This window comes from Podarcis muralis, chromosome 6 (genome assembly GCF_964188315.1).
Source record: "Podarcis muralis chromosome 6, rPodMur119.hap1.1, whole genome shotgun sequence".
NCBI classification, from domain to species: Eukaryota; Metazoa; Chordata; class Lepidosauria; order Squamata; family Lacertidae; genus Podarcis; species Podarcis muralis.
Window position 1 is genome coordinate 57,807,759 of NC_135660.1, and position 23,578 is coordinate 57,831,336.

Sequence of the window (23,578 nt, forward strand, 5' to 3'; positions counted from 1 at the left end):
TCCAGCATCCTGTTCCCACAGTGGCCACCCATATGCCTGTGGGAAACCTTCAAGCAGGACTAGAACACAATAACACTCTTCCCTCCTGCAATTTCCAGCAACTGGTATTCAGAAACATTACTGCCTCCAGTGTTGTGGGCACAGCATAGTTATTATGACTAGTAGCCATGTGTTGTGGGGGGCGGGAATGGCTGAGAATTGTTTGACTGCATTTTTCTCTTCCCTAATTCACTGTGGGTTAAACCACAGAGCCTAGGACTAGCCGATCAGAAGTTTGTCAGTTCGAATCCCTGCGACGGGATGAGCTCCCGTTGCTCGGTCCCTGCTCCTGCCAACCTAGCAGTTCGAAAGCACATCAAAGTGCAAGTAGATAAATAGGTACCGCTCCGGCGGGACGGTAAATGGCGTTTCCGTGCGCTGCTCTGCTTCGCCAGAAGCGGCTTAGTCATGCTGGCCACTTGACCCAGAAGCTGTATGCCGGCTCCCTTGGCCAATAAAGCGAGAAGAGCGCTGCAATCTCAGAGTCGGCCACGACTGGACCTAATGGTCAGGGGTCCCTTTACCTTTTAATTCACTGCCAAAATTCGTTATCTTTTCTGGAATGCTAGATGGACTTTCAGGCTCCAGCTTACCTTCCAGCCCAATTACTAGTTCCTAGAATAAAACTGATTTCATAAAATACAATATGAAATTTCCCAGCACGTCTGCAACAGGGTAGAAGATGATGGCTGGAACGTATTCGTGTGCATATTCATTTCCTGTTACGCTTTTTAGGTAGCTAATTAAAAGTGAATAAGGTGTGTTTGGAAAGCAGAAAATAATAATAGTAATAATATTTAAATTTATACCCCACTCTTCCTCCCAAAGAGCCCAAGGTGGCAAACCCAAGCAGTAAGACAAGAAAAACATCTAAAGGCAATTCCAATACAGATGCTAATAAAATAAATATATCTCGGTCACTGAGAAGCATGCAACTTTTATTGCTCAAGGATGACCTCTCCTGGCATTCATAGAGAAATGTTGACAGAGTTCTCAACAATTCTCTCATTGTATGCAGTATAGATTTTTAAAAGAATGCCATGTAACCATTGGCTACAAATGGCTCTGGATTGAAATTATTGTATCCTGCAACCTGGAGAAACGGGCTTTTAGAAATCAGAGGGGGGTGAAGTCATACCTTAATGAATTTTTGGTCCTATGATATTTCATAACTCACTATTAATATAGTTAGGCGGTGTCAGTTTCAGTTTTAGAATTTTAAAAAGCATACTTTAAATAGACTAAAAATAATTGTACAGCTTTATAGTACAACTCAGTTATCTGAGGGGCATATATTGCAGCTTGAAGTGACTGTGTGTGTTCTTTACATTTGCACAGGACAAGTGTTTCCAGTACTGGCCTGATCAGGGATGCTGGACTTATGGAAACATCCGAGTTTCTGTGGAGGACTGTATAGTTCTTGTGGATTATACTATTCGGAAGTTTTGTATTCAGTCAGTAAGTGATAGACCCCATTTAATATTTCTCATAATTGGAAAATCTATTTTTACCTCTAAAATACGTACTTGGAATTGTCTGTTTTTGTTGAGTGAAAACTGTTTTTGTGACATGAAAACTTAGCTCTACTCAATACTTACATGTTATTAAACTGTGCCCGAAGTGAGATTTCATTTGGCATTCTGCATGTAGTTTTTGTTTTCATGTTGCCATTAAACACCGAAGGCTCTAGTAGCTCTCTGTTCTCTGAAGCTTCTTTTGGGAGGGAAGTGTCTCTAGTTCCAATTGGGGTAAATCGTTCCCCATCCACTTGCCAGTCTCAAGGGTGCTTACAGGTTAGTGTCCCCACAAGAACTTTTGCCGAAAGAAGGGGAAATGTGGGTGCCTGAATACTAAGTTTTAAGTGAGCACAACATGCAAGGTCATGGAATGCGCTTATGACTTACAAAGTGAGGCCATTAAGGCACATGCTTTAATTTGCAGTTTCTATGCTTTTTGCTAAGGGACGCGGGTGGAGCTGTGGGTAAAACCTCAGTGCCTAGGACTTGCCGATCGCATGGTCGGCGGTTCGAATCCCCACGGCGGGGTGCGCTCCCGTCGTTCGGTCCCAGCGCCTGCCAACCTAGCAGTTCGAAAGCACCCCCGGGTGCAAGTAGATAAATAGGGACCGCTTACTGGCGGGAAGGTAAACGGCGTTCCGTGTGCTGCGCTGGCTCGCCAGATGCAGCTTGTCACGCTGGCCACGTGATCCGGAAGTGTCTTCGGACAGCGCTGGCCCCCGGCCTATAGAGTGAGATGGGCGCACAACCCTAGAGTCTGTCAAGACTGGCCCGTACGGGCAGGGGTACCTTTACCTTTATGCTTTTTGCTGGCAGCTGAGTAACTCTGTAATTCTCTTTATATACTGAACATTTTAAATGAATTCTTACACTAGGCTGCTACCGCTGATGTCTGAAGAGGGAGGGGTCGGTCACGCTAACTGGATTGTTTGCCGATTTTAGCCAAAGAAATAAATGGTCATACTCATATTTTGTTTCTGGCTCTCTAGCAGGTTTCTGATGGCTGCAAAGCTCCCAGGCTTGTGACACAGCTTCATTTCACCAGCTGGCCTGATTTTGGAGTGCCTTTCACACCTATTGGAATGCTCAAATTCCTAAAGAAAGTAAAATCATTGAATCCTGCACATGCTGGACCAATTGTGGTTCACTGCAGGTATGTGTATGTATAAATATGCAGATACACACGCATACCCATGAAAAATTACCTTGGGGTGGCCTAACAGGAAGTGGGCAAAATCAATTTTTGCATGCTTAAGCAACAAGTGCCTCCTTAATGTGGGCTTTTCCTACTAGGGTCTCTGAGAAAAAGCAGAACAAGCCAACATCCGAACTAGTATCAGGAAACTGGCTTCTTCTTGATGATGATTATTATCCGTATTGTATCACCTGTGGAAAAAAAGCAAAGGTTTCTCCTTAGTTATTCATCAGCAGGGATTAATTTGTCCCCTTTTCCATTTTGAGAGACGGACCATTTGTTGTGACTTATGCCAAGATAAGCTTGTGCAAATCTCCCTTCAGGAATCTTTTTTACAATTTTAAAAATAGCCCATCATTCAAAACTTTACTATCAGCATAAATATATTCATAAAGCACCAGCAGTTTTCTAGGTTAAGAAAACAATACAGTCACTGCCGCAAGCTTAGATATGGCACAGAAGAGAAAAAGGATAGCGATGGAACAGGAAAAGGAACAAGCTCTTTGTAGTAATGTAGTTGTATTCTTAGCAGTCTATGTAGCTACCAGTACCATGAAGGAGGTAGGGGAAGGCAGTTTGAGTCTGATGGAGGAGGAAGCATGGGTGATTCATGCATTCTTAAACCACACTTGAAAGTAATCAGCGCCCAATCAAAATGTAAAAATGCTCTTTGTACAACTTGTACCAGGATGCTTAGAAGAAGTGGTATCGCTGATAAACTTTTGTGTGTGTATATATAATAAATGGGAAAGGGAAATAAGTTATGATTTAGAAAGCTGGCATATGACATCACAAGAACAACAGACCAAAATAAAATAATAGGATACCAGAGGAACATTTATGCCTAGCACAGGATGCCAGGCCCTTTTCCTCTGAAAGGAAGGCTGAAAATCATTTGAGTTATCAGTAATCAGTAGCAACCATGCCCCCTCTAGTGGTTGTGCTATTAAACACTAGGACAGTATTTTAGCATTTCACAGAAGATCAATACTGTACATTTTTATATCTAATGTTCATATTGGTGTCAAAATGGTATTTTAGAATTCAATTCAGTATACAGTGTTACCTCAGAAGTCGAACAGAATCGTTCTGGAAGTCCGTTTGACTTCCAAAACGTTCGGAAACCAAGGCACAGCTTCCGATTGGCTGCAGGAAGTGCCTGCAGCCATGGAAGCCGCGTCGGATGTTCAGGTTCCAAAGAACGTTCACAAACCGGAACACTCATTTCCGGGTTTGCGGCGTTTGGGAGCCAAAACATTCGACTCGCAAGGCATTTGGGATCCAAGGTAAGACTGTACTTATCTCTTCATAAGGCCAGCATAAGGTGCTAGTTAAAAATAAAAGGTGAGTCTCAAGTTCAAGATCCTAAAGTAGTTAACTTGGGGATGTGCAAAGTGTGTCTTAAAGTGAAAAGAGTGGGTGAAGGAGGGAGCCCTTGTCTTACCTCCTGATTTCCCCTCCTTAGCCCATCCCATGGGATAATTTTCCACACAGATACCGAAGTGAGTCCAGCTGCTAGAAGAACAGCAGCTGGAGGATGGCTCTAGGTGGAAGAGCAGAAAGCAGCAGGGAGGTTTCAGTAGCCCCTGCCTACGCAGCCGTTTTGTCACTGTAAATTGTACTACAATATGTGTGATCGCAGCACACTTGCAATTAAAGGCACAGTGAACCCCACATTATGTAGTTTGGCCATAAGCAGCAGGAAGTAGAGTCAAGATTACTTATGGGTATGGTCCAATGGATACTTGAATCTGAGTTACTTTGGGTTTCTATCCCAACTTAGATTTATTCAGGTTCATTCAGGCTTCTTGCTGTGAGTCAATGCGAAGTAGCCCTGGACAAAGAATGAAACCCTGTTTCCTTGGGACCTTTGCAAAAAGACTGTCTCACAACTGGGTAGGATTCCCAGTACGTTTCCGAGCACAATTCAAAGTGTTGGTGCTGACCTTTAAAGCCCTAAACGGCCTCGGCCCAGTATATCTGAAGGAGCGTCTCCACCCCCATCGTTCTACCCGGATACTGAGGTCCACCACTGAGGGCCTTCTGGCGGTTCCCTCACTGTGAGAAGCCAAGTTACAGGGAACCAGGCAGAGGGCCTTCTTGGTAGTGGCGCCCTCCCTGTGGAATACCCTCCCACCAGATGTCAAAGAGAACAACAACTACCAGACTTTTAGAAGACATCTGAAGGCAGCCTTGTTTAGGGAAGCTTTTAATGTTTGATGTATTACAGTATTTTAATATTTTTTGGAAGCCGCCCAGCCAGATGGGCGGGGTATAAATAATAAATTATTATTATTATTCCAGGTTGCGAGAAAGCCTTTGAGCATGCAGCCATATTTGCAAAGGACCCACACATGTTTTTTACATAAACACGGAGGGTGGGATTGCTTGGCGATCCCTACTCCTGTGTTGTTAAGACTGAAGCATTGCCTAAATAGGGGGTCCTGTCTCACAATAAACTAAATGCAGGAGGTGTTGATACTGCCACTAAACGTAGTGGAGAGAGTCTGCTCTGACCTGTCATAGTGCTTGCAATATAAGTGGACAAAGAAAATCAGAAATATTGGGAGTATGACTTCAGAAGAAGGATTGCTAAGTCCAAAAAAGTTACTGCAATATGTTTCATCATTTTCCTCCTAATTCCTGTTGTGTTTCCTTTCTTCTTAAGTGCTGGCGTGGGTCGTACAGGCACATTCATAGTAATCGATGCTATGATTGACATGATGCATGTCGAGCAAAAAGTTGACGTTTTTGAGTTTGTGGCAAGAATCCGCAATCAACGCCAACAAATGGTTCAGACCGATGTAAGTAAATAAAATACACCTTATGTCAAATTTATCAATCTTTTCAGCTTAAAAGATGACAGAATGACTCAGCCAGTTGGAGGGAGGTGTTGGCCAACATTTTCTGCCCTCACCCATGAAAAACATTCCACCTTTTGTTACTTATGGGTGGGAGCAGGGAAGTGTTTGCACCCTGGGAATGCACCTGTGCTCCCTTACCAAAAAAGAAGTACTTCTTTGCTGTCTTAATCTACTGTTCCTTTAATACTAAATCAGCTTTGCTTGTCCTCAGTGACATTGTCTCTTGGCTAATCACGGTTGGCTATGTGATCACATCCAATCCAAATCTTTATTATGGTCATAGACCAGCATCTATGTCATCTATGTGATAACATCATTATTCCAAAGCAGACAAGACCTATTTTTTAAAAAAGTGTGCCGAAGCAGCAGCCAATTAGAGCAGCAAATTGTGGGGCCAGGGATAGTGGAAATTATCCACAGTGAACTCAGTCACACAGCCAATCCAGCAGGGGTGAACTCGCCATCCAGGGATCAGCCGCACAATGAAGTTTCCCACAAAGAGCTTGGTGCATGGCCAATCCATTAGAGTTGATCAGGCAGCCTATCTGCTGGGCGGTAAGTCCAGCCCTGCTTTCTGCAGGGACAGGCTGCGTGACTGAGTTCACCACGCGGCAGTCAGTCATGCAGCCACGTATTTACCTGTCCTCACCTGACCATGTTTGACATCGAGTATGAGGCAGGTTGAGCACGGTTTGAGGAACAGCCTTGTGGGCTTAAATTCAGCCCACAGAAGGAGGTTCCCCTCCCTGGCCTCCATGATACACGGGTAGTGGGGTGTTACTAGTCATTGTAGAACAGGGATAGCCAATGCCCTCTGGGTGTTGTTGGGACTGCAGCCCTGGTCATTTGCCATGCTGGCTAAGGCTGATGGGTACTGTAGTTCAGGGACATCTGGAGGGCACCATGTTGACTACCCCTGATGTAAACAATACTGAGCTAGTCTGACATAGTATAAGAGAACTTTCTAAATTCCAGAGATACAAAACATCTATATTAATTCTCTTGCCCTGAAAAGCTCCAATTCTTGCACCTTAGCACAGTCTTATTTTTTGCTATATTTAGTCTCTGTTTTCTTATTTTTTTTAAAGGTGTGATTCATCCTTTGTGTTCTAAATGGCTCTTTGTGATTCTAGAATGCTTTTATGGGGTGTGATCTGTTAATTTATTCTGAAGGATGAAGCTTCTCTTAGTTTAATGTTTTACCTCTCTCCAGACAAATCACTAGCTGCAACCAAGATTTTTCCTTTGCTTTACAGTTTGCGGTTTGTCACCAAAATTCCTAAATGCCATAAGGATGAATTATTACATAAGGATAAGATATGTTTTATCATTATGGGAATAAACTTAGGTCAAGCTCATGCTCTTTCTAGCCTTTTGTGTGGCCAGAAAAAGGGGATAGTAAGGTTTCACTTCAACTTTTGTTGAACTGCCTTAGGATGATTAATCGAAATTCAAACGAACCGTGATTAGTCTCCAAGCCTTGGTTTTTGAATCTGGATTGTTTCAATAAACCATATATTAGCCACAGTTTAGGATTTCGGTGTAATGCTGAACTTGGGTTAATTGAAAACTTCCAATCTCCTTGTGGTCACTCTGGTGGATGAGAGGGATAAGCCTAGACTTGTTCCTTAACAGTAAACTGTATTTTATTGGCTTGTTCAATCATAACGTATGTGTACGTTTTTTACCTACTATTTTTAAAGGCAAGTTACATTTCTGACTACTGTATAAAAGTGTATGAGATAGCTGGAGGTTATTCGTATCATATATTATATGCGATTAGTAATATTTAAAGTGACCTGGCTTATAAAATGGCTTTCGTTCTTTACAGATGCAGTATTCCTTCATTTATCAAGCCTTACTTGAATACTACCTCTATGGTGACACAGAACTAGATGTGTCCTCCTTAGAAAAGCACCTGCAGCCATCGCACAATGCAGCACCAAATCTTGTCAAACTAGGGCTAGAAGAAGAGTTTAAAGTAAGTATTAAATAAAATTTTACAAAGATTTCAGGCTCACACTTGAAAGAAATAGTTCCTTACTCTGATTTTTAAAAGGTTAATCCTCTTAGAGTATTGGGTTGGGGTTGGGTATTTTTTAGATAAGGAAACTTCACCTGAATTAGAATTTGGTGATAATAGTCATATTATGCATAGCATATATAATATGTCTGGAGTTATGAATATAGTGAAGTTAAGTTTTAAGGCTAACACCAGTTATACTTTCTTGACTTAACTGTAGCTCAACCCATTCTTTTGCATTTTGAGATCTGCTGAATTTGCAGATATGAACAAAAGTAATTGTCTCTTCTACTTTTGGAAGTTTCTTTTATGTTACATTCATACATACATTTGCGGTAAATTATAACATCAATGTTCAGCTTTCTGAACCTTTTGGAGAGGGGAGGGGAAAAAGAAAAGGCCCTCCAAACACATGGTCTGGGTAGGTCCATATAGGGAGAGGCGGTCCTTAAGGTATTGAGGTCCTGAGCCGCTTAAGGCTTCATAGGTCAGCACCAACATTTTAAAATGGGCCCAGAAACCAATTGGCAGCAAGTGCTGTTGGGCAAGGATTAGCGCTATATGCTCAGCTTGTCTTGCCCCAGTGAGAACTTGGCAACTGAATTTTACAGCAGCTGAAGTTTCCAAACTGTCTTCAGAGGCAGCCCCATGTATAACACATTGCAGTAATCTAACCTAGAAACAAGTAATACATACAAGCTACTAGAAATTGAACTGTACATATCCAGCCCCTATAAAACACTCTTTCTAGCTACATACCTTGCCTGCAGAAAACAAAAGCAGTGTGTCTTAGTTTCCAGGTTTTAAAAAATTGCTTTCCATATAGGTGTAACATAAAAGAACACAGGTGAAGGTTTATGTGGTTTGGGATCAGGTGAATCAACTAGAAATCTCTAAAAGGAACAGAATATCATGAAATTTTGATGTGTACCTGTTAGCCATTTTTGGTATTCTGTGTTTTTATACAGTAATCTACAAAGTCCTAGCCCAATCTCTCTTTTTGCTGTAGAAATTAACAAATGTTCGAATAATGAAAGAAAACATGAGAACTGGTAATCTGCCCGCAAATATGAAGAAAGCCAGAGTTATCCAAATCATCCCATGTAAGATATTAATTTTCCTCTTTGTAAAAACCGAAATACTTGTATTAATCCAAATTAGTAGTGTACGGTTATGTTACACATTCAACAGCAGGTGGCACTGCTAGGCTGAAGTACAAAGATATACATCGTAAACTTGATTCTACGAAAGCCTGAAGCTTCATAGCTTTATTGTATTATTGACTATAAAATGCTAAGTATTCTAAGAAACCTAATATGTGGTGTTTTTGTATTTTAGATGACTTTAACAGAGTGATTCTTTCAATGAAAAGAGGTCAGGAGTATACGGATTATATCAATGCTTCCTTCATAGACGTAAGTGTTTCTGTGTATGTGGAATATGTGTAGTACTGATTTTTACAAGTCTTTTCAGCAATCAACTTTGTTTTCGACTAGCAGGGAACATGGTTGCACATGTGCTTTTATCATTACCACATGAGCTATATTGAAGAGTAACTTGAGAATTTTCAAAAAGAATCAAATTATCAACATCATAAAAAGTATGGCTTTGCACTTAAAATGTCAACAGAGAGAGACAAACCTCCCTGCTCTCCTTGTTCCTTAAGAGAAAACAGAAATTGAGGTCCCCACCTGCAGCGAAGCATTTTCTAGCTATCAAATAAGAATTTTCCTCTTCTCCACTTCTTCCAAATACAGTTCAGCTGCCTGAACAGTATTTACTCCTTCATGGTCTCAGTCGTAGGGTTCATCTCTATATACACACTGCCATCTTTTTTCTCTTGACCCTTAGATTTTTATTTTATTTTCTAATACTTTAATACAGTCCTCGAGGGAAGCTTAATAAGTCAGTTAAAGAACCCGGTTAATTCCCACAGTCTTTCCAGTGCCACCTAATTACATTTTCAGACACCTGGTGGATTGTCCATTGGTTTTTTCTCTCTTGTGGTGCGTGTGTGTGTGCGTGCGCCTACAGGGCTTGCATGAAAGTCTGTCTCGCAGGAGGTGGGTGGTGAGAGGCACCTGGCTCCCACTCTCACTCTGAAGGACCCCATTTGCCCTTTCTCAGAGGCCTCACAGAAGTCTCACATGGGTGGCAGCAGTAAACACAACCATGCAAGGCTTCTTCAGGGCTGACTTGGCAGCCAGGGGGCCAGGTGGAGTATTAGTTCATCATGCCCACATGAGGCAGCCACCTGAGATTATTGCCTGAATTCAGATCATGAATGGCAGCTGGTGTGGTGTAGGGGTTAGAGCAGGGGTAGGCAACCTAAGGCCCGTGGGCCAGATGTGGCCCAATTGCCTTCTCAATCCGGCCTGCGGACGGTCTGGGAATCAGCATGTTTTTAGTAGAATGTGTTCTTTTATTTAAAATGCATCTCTGGGTTATTTGTGGGGCATAGGAATTCGTTCATGATTGCAATGCAATGCAATACAATATAAATATTAAGTGTTTTTCTATTCCTGAACTGGTTTCCCTCTCCTTCCATTTTATGTAAGGGACTAACTACAGTTTTCTGGATTTGTGGCTCATTCTGGAGCTTTCTGAAAAGAATTGTTTGTTCTGATATTTCTAGTTAGCCTAGAATCACTTTTAGATTGCCTGGAGTTAAAAAATTGAAAACACCGAGGCATCAGGTAATCATTGCATGTATTTTTTTTTTACTGTAAAGGGCTATCGCCAAAAGGATTACTTCATTGCAACACAAGGACCTCTTCCTCACACTGTGGAAGACTTCTGGCGAATGGTGTGGGAATGGAAATGCCACACAATTGTAATGCTCACCGAAGTTCTCGAAAGGGAGCAGGTATGACCACTTTGCCCAATTTAAAAAAAAACATATTTTTATGAATAGCATAAAGTGTGATGAGGAAATGAAATTTTTCTTCAGGACATTCCAACCCACTAAAAAAAAAAAGAAAGATAATTAGCCTATAAATAGCCACAAATATGCTTCATACCACCAAATCTTAGCAAAGCCCAGCTGTGTTTAGCTGCAGAGTGCTGTGCAGCCTGGGGACTTTGTGATGTCACTGTAGTGTTTTGCTGTTCTTCTTCCTCACCCCACATTTTTTAAAAAATGCTTTGCTCTTGAAAAAAGATTTCCAGGCTAGGAATGAGACATGTAGTAGCATGGTTCCTGATGCACACAGCTTCACGCGAATTGTACCTAACCTGGCTTGATGATCCTCAGTACTGAAAATTCAGACAAAAATTGTCACAATTCTAGGGAAAGTTACATATAATCAAGTCAATTGGGAAATCGATGGGAATTAAGTGTGCTCAACTGAGTGCTAAGATGTCAGTGGAGCTTAATAGTGCTTACTTAACTTCCTCTGGACTGCACTGCGTGTCAGCAATTGCATGGTGTCAAGAAGTCTGCATGTTTGGTGCAGCATCAAACTACATTTCTTAACTTAAGGTGAGATATAATGGGTTTTACAGTGATATCCGTTTCAAGCATTGCTGAAATCATTGTTAAGTCATTACAAAAGCAACTTGTGTTGTCATATGATTCATGAAAGTTTTTAATGTGTCTTTCTAACTTTTCCCCCTTTTTAAAAACTTCATTTCTCTCCCAAAGTACAGAAGTATTGCATGTCAAGCATATGCTTGTGTAACATCAATTCCCCATAGAAAACAGGCATCAACTAAAACATGGAGAATGTAGAACTTCCTGTATTTTTCTTCTTCTGTTCAGTACTCAGATACAGGGGCATTAAATAGTTATTCTGTATAATATGTAATGTGCGATTGGAGGGATTAGAGAAGAATTAGTTCTTACTAATGTTTTTGAGGAACCAGTGCTGTATCTGCATGAATATATTTCAACCAAGAAGTTCTGGAGGCAGCATTCATTCCTTTTTCTTACCTCAATGTTACAGGAAAAATGTTTTCAGTACTGGCCATCAGAGGGATCTGTTACTTATGGAGAGATTACTATCGAGATAAAGAGTGACTCACTGGCTGATGCCATAAGCGTCAGGGACTTCCTGATTATGCACAATCAGGTATTAATGATCACATTTTAAATACGTTTGTGTCTGCTGTGGTTTTCTGAACTTCAGGGTTGCTTAAAGCCAACTGAAATGTAAATTTAGCTCAATTTAGATTACTCGTTAAAATCCTCTTACCTTATATAAATCACATGATTAATTTACATTGACCATATATGAAAAGGTTCCTATAGATAATAAGGTATGTGGCTGGCTTCCAGTGTTCCATTCCACTCTTGAAGCTGCATTGAATTTGTGGTTTTCTTGCTTTTGAATGACCAGGAGAAGCTGGGCAGACTTGTCCGACAGTTTCATTTTCATGGATGGCCTGAAATTGGAATTCCTGCTGAAGGGAAGGGAATGATTGACCTCATTGCAGCTGTCCAAAAGCAGCAACAGCAGACAGGAAACCATCCCATTACAGTGCACTGCAGGTAAATAGTTCTGTATTTTATTTTGCTCCATGCTCCTTTGCTTGTTTGTAAGTTTGCAATATTTCTATTCTGCCCATCAATATTTCCATGACAAATATTTACAAAAATGTAACAATATATTTACAATTTTTTTAAAAAAAGACAATAATTTTATATTAAAAAATACACATTTAAAATACACAGACCCCAGAAATTGACCAGGTGCCATTGTAGTTAACAAAGTGCCTGCATGACCTGATTGTAATGCCCAGTCCCTGTTACCAATCTAGTAGCCTTGAAACGATTTTCTGTACTCTGATTGGGTGTTTAAGAGGGAATGGACAACTATGGCCAGATACTCAGTTATCAGAAATGGGGCATTTGTCAGCAAGGCTTTAATATCACTTTCCTGGAGTGATAAAGTGATATTACATAAAGTGATCAGCAATGGGGAACCTCTTGGCCATGGGCCTAATTAGGTCTGCCTGGCTTCTGAATTTGGGCTGCAAGACCATTTTGGGCAAACTACACTCACCTACCAGTCACCTATTGTCATACGGAGATCTGCTTTTGTTGGATAAACTGTGTTCATGATTTTGAAGCCCAATTTCTTATTAGCTAGAACTATAATTCATACATTACATTAGCTTCAGTGTGTAATGCACAGCAGTCAGTCACATAGTGATAGTCAGGCTCTGGCTGCTGAGACAAGGATGTTTCTAAGAGTTTCCAGAAGTGCTAGGAACTATGTTTATATATTGGCAGTTTAGAAACAGCATGATGTAAACATTTATGCACATAAAGTGATTGGAAGATTAAGCTTGGCTGGTTGAAAAATTTAGACGTGAGTTTATATTTCAAGAAAGTTTTCCTTGGCTAGTAGAACTAAATTCCGTTATCTGCATGAAAATGTTTATATTAAGCAAATTGGCATAATTTATTCTGCTTCTGCCAGTCCTTGGAAAGAACAATGAGGCAATGCAGGGATTCTTCTAAGTAGCAGGGAATCAATTCAGGGTGTATTTTCACTGTATTGAATATGGATTTGGTAATATAACCTGTTAAAGGGAAAAAATGTATATGTATTATAGTGCTGGAGCTGGAAGAACAGGTACATTCATTGCACTCAGCAATATTCTGGAGCGAGTCAAAGCTGAGGGGCTCTTAGATGTATTTCAAGCTGTGAAGAGTTTACGACTGCAAAGACCACATATGGTGCAAACACTGGTATGTAGTTTTAACCACAAAAATATTTGTCAAAAGGATAATAGGATGTTGGTATTTGAGCAAAGTGCCACAACACAGGACTTGGGTGTTCACAAATACATGTAGTGCCAAGGCTTAGTCGTGTTCTCCCAGTACTAGGAGCTAACCCTACCTGCAAAGCCACACCACAACAACTTTTGAAACTGCTGAACAGCCTCTGCACAGTGCTATAGGGTATCTTGGATTTTGGGGGGCGGGGGAGAGGAGTGTACAGCTGGTCCTCTGAACAGCTAATAGCAGTGGCAAGATCCAAATATCATTGCATACTTTTGCAATCAAGGAATTACGGCAAGGGTGGCCTCCCTGTATATAAGGGGCAGATTAATTAGAGCTGGTTATTTGTGCTCTGCTTGCCTCTCACAGTTGTTTTTAAAAACAATAGCAATAGTCAGGCTTACATCTGTGTCCTGGTATCAGAATATAGCCATCTTTTGATGGCTCCCCCCCCCCCCCCGAGACGCAGGCTATAACTAATTAAAATGAAAAAGTAAATGGGAAACTTTTGATTTGACAGTGGTTCTTGATAGGATTTATGGTTGTTTTAAATGGTCCCATTGGGCTTACTGTCCACCTCTCATTCAAAGTCTGCTTCTTCAGTGAACCAACGGTTGTTGTTGTTTTAGTTATATTTTAAAATTAATTATGCTACAACCTGCAAAAAAGAAAGTGTTTTAACAGGATAAGAAATTAAAAATGTTGTCTGTAAGATATGCTACATATGATTATGCTCCAGTTTAGAGTTAAACATGCTTCACTGGAATTGTTATGATTCAGAGAAAATTTCATCAGAGTAAATGTATTCTTCTTCTCTTTTCAGGAACAGTATGAATTCTGCTACAAAGTGGTACAAGATTTCATTGACATATTTTCTGATTATGCCAATTTCAAGTGAAAACTCCTGCCTTATTATTATTAATTTAATCATCTGTACAGAGATTTGTAAATCATGTTAATTTATTTCCATTGACTTTTTAAAAACTCTAAATGTACATACTACCATGTTTGGCTTGCTCGGAATGCCTCCTTAGATGTATAAATTATTCAAGACTTTTACTCTCTGATCCAAAGGAGCATGCGCAGAACCATTTCAAAAAAACCCTGAAGAACCTGTTTGATTCCAGAGTCCCACTTTCCCTCCCAAACAGCCAAACAGCAGGATTGCTATTGTTTTGAAATGCTCAACATGTGCAGCTTCAGCACATAAAATAGGGGAGCTGCACATCTAGCACACTTTTGCATGTGGGACACCCCATTCAGCTGGGGATATATGTGCAAAGGCTGTGCCTGTGTATCTAGTTCCCCAAGCTGGATCAAGGTGATCTTTAAAGTTTTGCATAACAGATGGCCGTGTACAATATATCACAGTATAAACTATTATGAATATAGGGCACAATCCAGCCTATGTTAGGCATATTCAATACCCACTGATTTCAGTGGGTGTATTAAGCTTATGCTTAAATTTTTCCCATTCAAGTTAATGGGATTTGGAGTCCAGTTAATGGTCTGGGAGCACTTGATGCTGCAGCACTGCTGAAGCTAAGTGTGCATGGATCTGATCAGCCCCTTGGATGGGAGTCCATCGAAGAACAGGAAATAAATACTTTTAAAATTCATTAATGGGACTTCAAAAATGCTTGGTTTTGGCTGGATCATACCCATATTTCCCCCTGAACATCTATGAAATTCTGCCTTTTACTTTTTAGTTTTTAACTTTTAGATGACTTATAAAATAACCCGTGTTTATAAAGCAGAGGAATAAGAGTAAATAGGCTGGATCCAAATCCATGCACATGACAATTATTTCTCTTAGAGCAAGTTCCACACAATGGCCACAAGCTACTAGGAAACACTGTGTACACCCCACTGAAATGAGTGTGGCCACCCAAGAGCATATGCATTTGCTTGCTGCATTCATCTCAGTATTTGCAGAGTATTCTTTTTTCGGTTGTGGCGGTGTTTTGATGCTTTTATGTTCATCAGCACCTTGCTCCACTTGTAAACCTATTGATGCTAATGTGAACTGCTGACTGTGGAAGACACTATTTGAGGTGCTCTAGAAAGTTGGTTAATATTCTACAACTATTAATCTTAACGTTCAGTAGCCAGGTTATATCTGTTTGCTTTTTTTTTTTTTTGTATTTTTAAAGCATTCTTCCTGTTAAGCACAACTCATTCAGTGGATTATATATAATGGTACATGAATCCTCCACAAGCAACTGTCTATGATTTTGAACATTAGCAAAAAACATAAAACGTATAATTATTTTTGAAGACAAGATTCTCTAGATAGTTCTGTTATAATTGCAAGCTGCAACTTAGCACCATAATGCAAATACTGAGTTCGTTGAATTCAGTTAAATAATCTTAAAAGATCACCTTAAGTTATTTAACCTGATATAATTTTTTAAAAAGAAATATTAACATAAAGTAACATATTTAATGTAGGTTAATTAATCAATATTTTGAAACTATTTTGTATTTTGAAAAAAAAAGAGGTTCTGTTCTTGCTATCACAAAAAGGTATATTGCCAGATAGAAAGCAAATATATAAAGGAAAACATATACTTTCAATTTAAAACAATCTAGCTTAAGATAGTTATGGCTAAGCACTACTGAAAGCAACACAACTTCAGTAATTACATAGTGGCAAACTTGCTTCACTGGTGTCAATGGAGTATAGTCATGACAAATCTTTAGCTGAATCAGGGAATAGCATCTACTGAAGTCAAGACATTTACTTCCAAGTCCTTAGAATACTGGTGTTAGTGTTCAATTAAGGACACAGATAAATACACTTGTGCTCCTTTAGTGTCGGTGGTACTTAATGGGAATGAACAGTGTCCTGAATTGTGTCCCTACAAATGGTGTGGTACTCAATGCCAGTATGCTTTCAGACCTATATGACCTATTATTTCACAATTTTCTTCCTTATTGTAAGTATACAAAACTATCCCAGGAGTGTAGCCAATGAAGTATGGACATGCAGGAGTGCCCACAAAATTTGGGTTTGGGCTGTTGGTGCACAACAAACCATTTACACTTAGGGCACAAAACCCATTTGTTTTGAACTGACTTGTATGATGGGTTGCTTCCTAGGGTTTTTACTTTAATGGCTGTGACAATATATAAAGCCCCATGTGGCAATGTCATCGTCTGGACAAAACTAGCTTTGGAGAAAAATGACAAAACACACAGTACGTTTTATATCTATTGCTCCCATCTTTTTAGAAGGCATAAATTAAAGAGCACAAGTACAAAAGAATAATTTGTATATAAATGTCTAATATGCAATAGTTTGGGCTTGTTCATTGGTGTGTTTTTTTAATACAACAAGGAAAGCCTTATTGACAACTATGTAGACTTTAACCTGGTCATTACATTTCAGCTCCTGCATTATTTTAATCGATGTTCATTTTAATACATGACTGGAAGAAAGGTGGATACTTTTAGCAATTCAGAGGATTGCAAGGTGTCCACATGAGTCTTTTACTTACCGACTTTTAATTGAAAACAGTTCAGGTTAGTCTATAAGCACACTGTTTTTAAAGCACTGCCATTTTATTGCTTGTGTCTTCCCAGTAATGCACTTCTGTAAATCTATATGTATATGTACAGTTGTTATGCACTTAATGAATAGAATTTATTGTAAGAGGTGATTGATGTTAAGCTCTCTAAGCCCCAAAGCAAACACCATTATTTGGTTAAGAGTTGAATGTAAAATAAGCTTTCTATCATAATAAGTTTGGAAATCCAAACTCCAAAATGTGAGGAATGAACAGTCCAATACACTATGGACCCAAATCTGTGAGCACATTAATAGATGAAGATAGGTTTTTTAAAAACCACTGTTTCTGCCCACCACTTTAGAAGCTGCTTCCAACAGCCTTAAGAGTGTCAGACGCTTTCTAATGCAGTACAAATTGTGTGGAAACTGCTGTTTTCAAAATACTGGGGTTTTTATTTATGTATGACAAAACCATAATCATATTCTTCCTAATATCTCTATTTTTGTTACAATAGAGACATGTGCTGGTCCTGGTATTGAGTTTTTGACTACTGGATTTTAGTAACACCTTTAGGCACTTTTGATGTCCTGGTGAATATATCCCCTCAGTTTTCTTGGCTCCTTGATGAATGGCCTCTCTGCACTTAGCCAAAGTATCTTATTTAGCTTGATAACACAAAAATAGTCTTTACAGTTACCAATTTAGTCTTCGCCTTCTAATTGCCCTCTTCCTAGCTTTCAGTAAACCTAGAATAGCATAGGTAGCTGCTGTTCCCTCATCCATGACACTGGAATTCCTTGCTTCCCTTAGTATCTGGTCCAGTAGCCCTTCCTTGACCTCTGACCAGCAACCATAGCTGTAACTGTGAGATCTGCTTAAGGGAAAGCATTGCAGTTGTTCCTTTTTAAATTATCCAAACAAAGTCATTTCCAGATGTAGAGAAAAATCCTGCCTTGGTGGAAGGAAGTAATTATTAGATAATATTTCTAATAGCATCCAGAACTCTCTTAATTTGTTGCTTGTTCTGTAAAGCAATATTCAAAAACGTAAGATGTGGGCCAGAAATGCACATAGCGGAATCCATTAATGAAGTAGGGATGTTTTAACTTTTCTTATATTTATCCAAGTGAAGCCAGAATACTTGGGGTGAGGCTCATTTTGGTAATACTAATATGAGTGCACTTAAAATGGAGCCAAATGAGCAGCTTTCCTCCCCCAACGTGGAATAATTTCTATACTCAACAGTTTCAGATAATTCCGTGGGATTAAATTCTCTGAAGTAATCTGAAACACAAAACCTTCTCTGTGGCTTTGTTGGATTCCCTTCAGACAATCTAGTTCTACTAGGTTCTCCGATTTGGTGATGACAAGACTTGCCACTGTTGAGGAAATACTGTGCTAAACCCAGCCAAATCACTTTTAATCACAACTAATCTGTTTTATGAGGTTGGTGAATTGCAACTTTAGAAAGCTTGTTTTTCACTTCAAGGTGTTTAGTCAAATAAGACTGTGATACTTCGTACAATGGTATAACAAACATATTTATGGGTTTCCACACTTAAATTTTTTTACATTGCATGAGGTTGCATTAATAAATGCCAAACAGTGATTAGAAATTTATATGTTCTGATCTGCATATCTAGTCACTATGTGACTCAACTTATTGTCTTGTGTGACAGTGGACATTGATTGCCAAAGCTCTTAAGTACATGCTTAACTCAGAAACAGTGCACAAATAGTAATATTGTTAAAGCATTTTATTTCGAAGTATGTTTCTAGAAACCCGGCGTTCCTTATCAATTTATCAGGGAGTCAACAATAGCCCTATTTGTGTGTTAAAACCCTCATGCGATTTTACTTGCATAAGGAGAGGGCAGGGGCGTGTCAGCTCCCCAACTTTACCCTCCACGAGGCTGGATGTCTGCTATATGCATGTAGATCCAGTGTGATTTAGAACCTTGCACAATCAGCGTCCTGAATCATATGGAGAGCTAACACTAATGCAGCAGCGTCCTGGTTACAGATCTTTGCCCTCCAATGCATGGAGGGAGCAGGCCAGCACTCCCTTTATTGCATCTGCTTTTTAATGCCTTGCAAGGACTAACAACAAGATAAAGAACTGTAACTTAGCTAACCAAAAGGCATATTATCATTTGTTACTGATATTTTCCTGCAAAGTATAGCAGCAGAGGAGACATGTCCTTTGCAGGCCTGGCACCAGGGATTAGCAAAATCTGGCAGGACCCCCTCTAATAGTTTATATACATAAAATTGCTTTAAAAACAAACAAGAGCAGTGCGCACAGATGCATGCAAACAGTTAATGTGTGTGGGAAAATGCAGCTGTGTGGGGAAAGGAAGACTTGACCTTCTTTTGCCTGTATGACAGCCAAGGTGTTTCCATTCTATACCGTACTTGGATTCCTTGCTCCCCTGATTGTCACAGGATTTGCAGAGCCCACAATCAGCCACAACGTTCAGGATTAACTCCTCCTTGGCACTGTTGCAGAAGTTGGGAGAGCCTAAGCTCACAGTTTGCCTGGTCTCCCATGTTACCAGTAGTGGATGCTGTATCAGGCAGAGCAGGCTCTGTGCTCCCGACTCATCTGCTGTTAGAGTCAGCCCATCCGCACGCCCCATTTAGTCACCCAGCTAGCCCTCTGCATGGAGCTTAGGAGCAAAAGAAGATATTGGAGGAAGCCCTGCTCATGCATTCAAAAGAACACCTGAGCTTGAAACAGTCCAGGAGTGTGTGCACCAGCCCCGCCTCCAGTATCCTCATGTGTGCCATCTCCACTCTCTCCTCTCCTGAGGTTTGAGCAGAAATATCTGCAGCAATATTCTAGCTGCATTCAGAAATTCCCTGCAGACCTTTGTGCTCAGAGCTCAAAAGGTTGGGAGTAGGAAGCATGCAGAAGGTTACTGGGGGCAGGGGCAGCATTGCATCCCTGTGACCCTACACAATTCGAACTCTCATGCACTCTTTTGAATGCATGAAGTATGTACTCTCTTGTATTTGATGTGGATGTGTATCTCTGCGTGTTCAGGCCTCCTGCTGTCTCTTGCATGGGGTCCAAAGAATCCTGGAAACAGCCCTGGTGCTGTGGGACATACATGCTCTGTATAGAGGCCAGCTAGTCTCACTACGCAAATTTAAGAGGGTGACACAATGCACTCTAGAATTCCCTGCAACACACAACATAGTTCTTGGCAGACAACTCAGTGTGGAAAGCATTTCTTGATGCAAGCAAGTTTTGAAATCTTGTACTAAGTAGATACTTAATGGCTTGGGTTAATCAGGCCCAACAGAAGAATGCCTGCTGTATTGATTAGTGTTTTGAAAATGACTTTTATGAATTGGTTTTTAAAGGAATTTGAACATCTTTGTTTCCAGCATTTGAAAATGTTTTCATTACGCAGTATCATTTTTAGTATGTTGCTACTGAACCTTATTCTGTATATGCAAAACTATATTTAATTTATGTCAAGATCTTTATAATATATGTATGTATTATACAGTGATATTTTCTTTTATTACATTTATAATTTGATCTTGCTGTATTTATAATGCCAGTGAATGTTGCTGAATTATTTGTATATGCAAATCGCAAGATCTAATAATTCTGATGCAAGAACAAGGTTTCATTTTTATTTTCAGGCTGCATTTCTTTCTTTAAATCTCTTAATTTCATTCCTCTACTATTTGCTCATTTAAACTAAATACAGCAATAGTGCAAAGGACATAAAATCCCTTACTTAAATTACTTCCCAGAACTTTACAAACTCTAGCTATTTGACTCAGAGCACTGTTCTGACAAAAAAAAAAAAAGAGTTAAAAATGAAGCATTATACATATAACATTAATTTGCAACAGCAATTTATCTTCTCAACCAGAACACGCTTATTTATTCTAAGTAATCTGAATAAAAGTAATCATTATTCTCAGTTGTTCCAATGGATTATACAAAAGTAAATGTAATCTTCCTGGGCAGTACATTTTGGTCTACTTGAAACAAATATAGCCATGGCAGGCATTTTAGACCTTGTCTACACATGCATCAAAACGGATTTGGGAGGGTTAGACTGGACTGCAGGAGCAGAAACATGGTGGTGATGGGGAATGGCATAAAAAGGACATGGTGCACTTTTGTGTGTGCCAAGAGAGATGGTTCTGTTGCATATATTAGATTTCTAAAAGAGAATGATACGTTCATGTTAAAACATCTTTCCTTTGAAGGAAGTACAAAAGGAATCCAGCAGTGTCTGGACAGTATGTCCTCTCCCTTACTCCTCTCTGGTGCTGCCTGTGTTACATGCAGTGTTCCACTTCAGACTGCAAATAGGTGGTCACATTTATAATGCTCCCCTACGTGCAAAACTCCTTCATGAGTAGAAAACAACTGGGAACAAGCTGTGCTAGAACCATTCCTCATGGTAATGCTGCTTTTACTTGCAGGATGTTTTAATATGCTGGAGCATTCAAATCTGGGGTGTCCATGGATAGTTTAACATGGTTGCATCCTGTCTCCTTCCTCAGCATTCTTTCTACCCTCACGTTGCTTTATGTGTAGACCATGTCCTAGTTTGCTTCAGTCACCGCTCTGGATTTAGTAGGGTACTATTTTCTATAATGCAAAGGCACACACCACTGATATCTCAGCTATGTGGAGAATATTGTATCCTGATTAGATATAATCTAATTAGATTAGATTTCATTGGAGCATTAAAACTGGACAGAACCATTTATTTGGGCTAACAATTTCTTTACTCATATCAAAACCATTCTATGGTATTTTTATTTACCAAATGTTCCTAAATGTCCTGCCTTGAGGCCATCCACAGTTGTCCAATGTTACTTTCTCTAATAGGATCCTGCTGTAAGAGCTCCACCCAAGAAGTTCCAGAAATTCTTAAAGTGCAGATTACTTTCATCATGCTTTAAGTTGGTAGAACCCTGTTTGCTGGGGGGGTTTCTGATGGGAGGTAGATAGCTACTCATAGCCATTGTAAAAGAGTGTCTGAATTCTATGAAAACACACACACACACACACACACACACACACACACGTGTCACAAAGTTACAATTTTCAATTACATCCCTGTTGTGAAGTTAACATATAGCAGCTATCAATCAGAGCCCATTGCTGGTAGTTCTTGAAGAATCAACTATTTTGGAAGATTTTTTTTTTTTTTTAATTAAAAATCCTCTCAGTCACCAAGCAGTAGATAACTGCATGGTGTCTCACATAACTGAAATCCAGATCTGCCATCACCATGAGAAAACTACTTGTGAATTTCCATGAGCAAATTCTTCATTTCTGACAGTTCCTTGTTTAATTCTTGGTAACCTAATCCCACAGACTATGGAAAAAAGCTTATAAAATTGACTACATGGGATGTCAGTGCTTAGAACTTGGAAGAATTTAAAATGTTTCCAATCTATTTTGGCCCTGTTGAGATCTTGTTTTTAGAAGTCTGATTCTGAATACTGAAAACCTGTAAGTTGGCAGATTTTTTAATTATCCAGTCTAGCATACATCTATTCACTTTGCCAGAACTCACGTGTAAACAAAGACCACTGTAGCTGGATTATAAGTGACTTTCTCGGGATCATTCCCAGGATTTCTTACTACCCAGGCTATATAGTTTTATTTGAAACTGCAGTGGCAGACCTCATTATGAGATTTGTAGTCTGTTTTCTGAACATCCTCTATGGCTTTGATAATAGTGTATTTAAAAAGAATACATTAGTAAAAGTAATATTCTATATTATATTTGATCTAATAAAACACAGAACTCTTGTGGGAGAAGGGCAGTTGAAAGAAAAAAATCTCGACAATTTGTTACCATTTTTTATATCAAATAAAATATCTTGATGTTTTGGAGTTCTGTTTCCCCAGGTAATTTGCTACACTTTGCACTTTTATCATCTAAAAGATAGATAGATTAATTATTTGAAAGGACTTTAAATCTGAATTTAATATGAGCTTCTTATAAAGCATATTCATAAATGCATGCAAGAATCATGTCTCTGAGCTTTTGATTTGTGTCTTACAAATAGAAATAAAAAAATACTTTTGATGCAGTTTTTATGAAATAGTTACTGATAAACCATACCTTCCTCAAATACTGGCATTCAGATTACACTATCTATATATCTAGAATGAACAAATAAATGGCTATAGCTTATGCCAGTAACTGTCCTTAGCTAGAAAATAAAATGTGCAAAATGAAAACACATACATTTCTAAATAAAATAAGATTAGACCAACTCCCATCTAGTTCAGCATCCTGTACTCATAGTGGACAACCAACTATGGTTTCATGTGGGAAGTCTTTGAGAAGGACAGGAGCACAACTGCAGTGTCTCCCAGCAACTGATATGTAGAAGCATACTGCTTTTGACAGTGGAAGTAATACAGTCATGATAGCTCTTACTCCATACATTTGTCCAGTGTCCTTTTCAAGCTATCCAAGTTGATGGCCAACACTACATCTTGCAATCATGAATTCCATAGTCTAAGCACGTGCTGTGTGACATAGTTCCTTTTGTCCGTCCTGAATCTTTCAGCATTCTAGTTTGGTGGATGGCCCACGTTCTAGTACATGTGAGAAGGATAGATACTTCTCTCTAACCCAGGGGTAGTCAACCTTTTTATACTTACCGCCCACTAATGCATCTTTCTTGATGGTAAAATTTC

The 23,578-nt window shown here is 39.5% G+C and overlaps 1 protein-coding gene across 6 annotated transcripts in view; it reads left to right on the forward strand.

Moving 5' to 3' along the window:
• PTPRE (protein tyrosine phosphatase receptor type E) overlaps positions 1–14,985 on the forward strand; it is a 99,099-nt gene extending 84,114 nt beyond the window's left edge. For 5 of the 6 annotated variants that reach the window (XM_077930364.1, XM_077930365.1, XM_028729945.2 and 2 more), the window contains 11 exons: positions 1,378–1,497; positions 2,546–2,709; positions 5,420–5,555; positions 7,447–7,596; positions 8,648–8,741; positions 8,977–9,053; positions 10,370–10,504; positions 11,583–11,708; positions 11,976–12,127; positions 13,198–13,333; positions 14,190–14,985. In XM_077930364.1, the coding sequence (XP_077786490.1) occupies positions 1,378–1,497; positions 2,546–2,709; positions 5,420–5,555; positions 7,447–7,596; positions 8,648–8,741; positions 8,977–9,053; positions 10,370–10,504; positions 11,583–11,708; positions 11,976–12,127; positions 13,198–13,333; positions 14,190–14,264 (1,365 nt within the window). In that variant the 3' untranslated portion in view covers positions 14,265–14,985. The remainder of the gene's footprint in view (positions 1–1,377; positions 1,498–2,545; positions 2,710–5,419; positions 5,556–7,446; positions 7,597–8,647; positions 8,742–8,976; positions 9,054–10,369; positions 10,505–11,582; positions 11,709–11,975; positions 12,128–13,197; positions 13,334–14,189) is intronic. The other variant, XM_077930366.1, reaches the window with a different exon arrangement.
• The last annotated feature ends 8,593 nt before the right edge of the window (positions 14,986–23,578 follow it).